Source organism: Nematolebias whitei, chromosome 22, assembly GCF_014905685.2.
Source record: "Nematolebias whitei isolate Nwh7 chromosome 22, NemWhi1, whole genome shotgun sequence".
Classification (NCBI taxonomy): domain Eukaryota; kingdom Metazoa; phylum Chordata; class Actinopteri; order Cyprinodontiformes; family Rivulidae; genus Nematolebias; species Nematolebias whitei.
Window position 1 is genome coordinate 359,537 of NC_056519.1, and position 3,743 is coordinate 363,279.

General features: G+C 43.5%; 1 protein-coding gene across 1 annotated transcript in view; it reads right to left on the bottom strand.

Annotated features, from left to right (window-relative positions):
- The window catches only part of arhgef39 (Rho guanine nucleotide exchange factor (GEF) 39), a gene marked incomplete at its 5' end in the record, with an annotated part of 84,143 nt that overhangs the window by 32,251 nt on the left and 48,149 nt on the right, over positions 1-3,743 (bottom strand). Inside the window, one exon of the mRNA XM_037696093.1 lies at positions 2,239-2,468. Within this exon, the coding sequence (XP_037552021.1) occupies positions 2,239-2,468 (230 nt within the window). The remainder of the gene's footprint in view (positions 1-2,238; positions 2,469-3,743) is intronic.

The window sequence follows — 3,743 nt, forward strand, 5'->3', positions numbered from 1 at the left end:
CAGTTTTTCGAAGCATTTAGCGACTATCGGGGTGAGGGCCACTGGCCGATAGTCATTCAGACCAGTCACTGTAGAGCTTTTTGGGACTGGGATGATGGTGGCAGTCTTCAGGCAGGTGGGAACTGTCTCCAGGGTAAGTGAGGTGTTAAAGATGTCTGCCAGCACCTCACAGAGCTGATCAGCACATTCCTTCAACACTTTTCCGGGGATGTTGTCTGGGCCAGTTGCTTTGTGCGGATTAATCCTCCTGAAGGTACTCCTTCCTTCTGCTGAGGTCACGCTGAGATGCTCTTCATCCGGTGGTGAGGTGAGTCTGGTGCTGGGTGGTCTGTTCGGGTCTTCAAAGTGTGCATAGAAATTGTTGAGGGCATCAGGCAGAGATGGGTCTTTGGGGCATTGTTCACTCCTTCCTTTATAATCTGTTATGCACTTAATGCCCCTCCACATGCTCCAAGGGTCTTGTGAGATGAATTGACCCTCGATCCTCTTTGCATATGTGGCCTTGGCCCTCTTAATACCAGCAACCAGCTCTTTTCTTGTCCTACTCAGCTCCTCTGAGTTTCCAGACCTGAAGGCAGTGTTCCTGGCTTCCAGCAGGGTACGCACCTCTGCATTCAGCCAAGGTTTTCTGTTTGGGTAGCTTTTAACATTTCTGATAGTGGAGACTGTGTCAGTACATGTACTAATGTAACCCAGTACTGAGGATGTGTATTGGTCAAGATCAAGCGAACCTCCATTTTCAGCAGCTTCTCTGAAAACCTGCCAGTCTGTTTGATCAAAACAATCTCTCAGTATGAGGCCACTGTCCTGGATCCAACATTTAACTTTCTTTTGTACCGGTCTGGAGCGTCTCAGCGGGGGCATGTAAGCAGGAGCCAGGAAGATTGAGATGTGGTCTGACAGTCCTAGGTGGGGGCGGGGTTCGGCTTTGTATGCATCTTTTACGTTCGTGTAAACACGGTCCAGCGTGCGGTCTCCACGTGTCGGAATCGTCACATGCTGATTAAAGCTTGGGAGACAGTCCTTTAGATTCACGTGGTTAAAGTCTCCGGCTACCACGTAAAGAGCCTCGGGGTGTTTGCTCTGCAGCGAGCTGATGATATCATGAAGCTCCTGTAGTGATTCATTAGCATTAGCGTCCGGAGGAATGTAGACGACAGAGATAAAAGTCACTGTGAACTCTCGGGGTAGATAATGTGGCCGACATTTCACTGTTATTTGCTCCAAAGCCTTCGAGCATGAGCTATTTACAACAGTACAGTTCGTGGACCAACTTTTACTCACGTAAATGCATACTCCGCCCCCCGTGATTTCCCCGTTAGCTCGCTGCAGCGGTCCGCTCGAAAAAAAAAATCTCATGCATGATAGTGAGTGGAGGAGGGGGGGGGGGGTCCCCCTTCATCCTCCTCCTCCTCATGAGCTCTGATGAGGAGAAATCACGTTAAATTTATTTAGAAAGTTCATTTAAAAACAGCACCTGATGCCATTAATGTTTACCAATAAAAATCAATGGTACTAATTTAATAAATATTTACCGTATTCTACTGGTACCATTTGACTTGCAGTCACATGACCTCATAAGACTTCTGGGTAATATTTACTGGTACATGACTTTAAATAATTTCAGTTATGTAGGTGTTTGGCACTGCTCTGTGCAGTGGTTATGCTTCGAGGGTCAGTGTGTTCATTTTGAAGTGTAATGGTTGTAACCAGGAGTGAGTGAAGCTTCAGGAGGACTCTGATGATCTTACAGTGAGTGATGAAAAACTAGATTGTGTGAAACTCCCCCTGCTGGCTGGTTCTTGTACTACAACACAAAACTGCACCAGCCGGAGCTGGCACAGATCCCGACGATGAACTGTGGATAACCGTAATGTCTTATTTATGTACAATATTATGATTTATCTTATATTTAATTTGTGCAGCTCAGAGACTGGTGCGTTCTAAAGCCTGAGAATTACGGTAGTTCACTTGATTCAGGGTCAGAACCATGACTGTGGAGGCTTGAGACTGAGGAGACCCAAACTTAAACTTCTGCTTAAATTATGCTACCCAAGATTGAACCATATGTGAAAATTTAACAAATAAATAAATAAAACAAACAAATAAATAAATGCCATTTAATTTTTTGCTGGTTGAAAATGGTCAAATCATATTCTCAAGAATGTTCTAAAAGCCAAACGATTAAACAAGAATTAAAAGTGAACAAAGTTTGGAAGAAAAACGACTGGCACTCACACTGAGCAGACCTCCTTGGCTTGTGGTGTGACCAAACACCTTCTCCACAGCTGCGTCCTGCAGAGGGTAGGCGTGTTGGCCGGCGAACTTCTGCCCACTGGTGGGATGCAGTGGGCTGCAGCGCTTGGCCTGCAGCAGCATGTCCGAGAACAAGAAGAACATCCTGGGCTTTGCCTCTGTGCCTTTGGCAGGAACAGTCTTTAGCCAGCCCTCACGGATGAACCACCGTCCTTTGAAAGGGAAAAGAAAACATGAAGGCTGTGGAGACATTGACAGCTTTAAATGATTGTAGCGACAGAACTGTACAACAAAAGTTTGAGCCATTGAAAGTTTCTAAGCTTTATTCAATTCAAAAATACTTTCATAATCCCAGAGGTAAATTAAATGTTGTAACTCATCATCCTGGTTTCATTAAAGAGTTGTTCTAGATGCTGGTGGCTGTGGGCAGGAAGGATCTCTTGTAGCGTCTGTCCTACAGCAGATCTGAAGAAGCCTCTGATGTTGTATGTCTGATGAAGAGGATGCTGAGGGTTGTCTATAATGTTCTTCATTTGATGAAGAATCCTTCTTTGTACAATCATCTCCAAAGGTTCTAGAGGAGTCTCCAGAACTGAGCCAGCCTTCTTTATGAGCTTGTTGTAGACGCTTCACTGTTGCATTTCCAGTCCAGTCTGTTGTCCAGGTGAACCTCAAGGTATTTATACTTCTCCACCACCTCCACTTCTTCTCCCATGAAGGAAATAGGGTTGGACCCATTTCTCCTGAAATCTACAATCATCTCCTTTGCTTAGTTCACGATCAAGATGAGATGATTGTTTCCACACCATGCCACAAAGCGGTCCACCAGTTCCCTGTACTCAGCTTCTTGTCCATCTCTGATACACCCGACCACTGCAGAGTCATCTGAATATTTCTGCACATGACCGGAGTCTGTTTTGTACTGGAAATCTGAGGTGTACAGAGTGAAAAGGAGTGGTGAGAGTACAGTCCCCTGTGGTGCTCCTGAGCTACTGACCACCTGGTTAGACACACAACTCATCCAGGCTCTTTTCTGGACAGTAGGGGTGATTTTTTTAAACTAAATATATATAATGATTTTTAACATTTATTGATATTTTTACATTCTAAGAAAAATAAAAGACGAGATTTTTGTAAAGAATGAAAAATAAAATAGTTTTTGCCCAGTTTCTAAAACTAAAACAATAAACTGCATTCTAATGTGGTTATTTAAATTGTAGAAAAATTATGTAATGTACTTTGAAGAAATAAAACATAACGTGAAAGTGAGTATGTTTTAATTTGTAATGTTTCTAGTATTCATATATTTGCAAAAAAATTACAGGAAAACTGCTAAAACTAGTCCTTTTAGTTGTTATAACAATTAATAAAATTCAGTTTTATGTCAGTTTTGGTTAAAGCTCGAAAGAGCAGCTGCAGAGGAACCAAAGAGCTGCTGCAGAGAGACCAAAGAGCAGCTGCAGAGAGACCAAAGAGCAGCTGCAGAG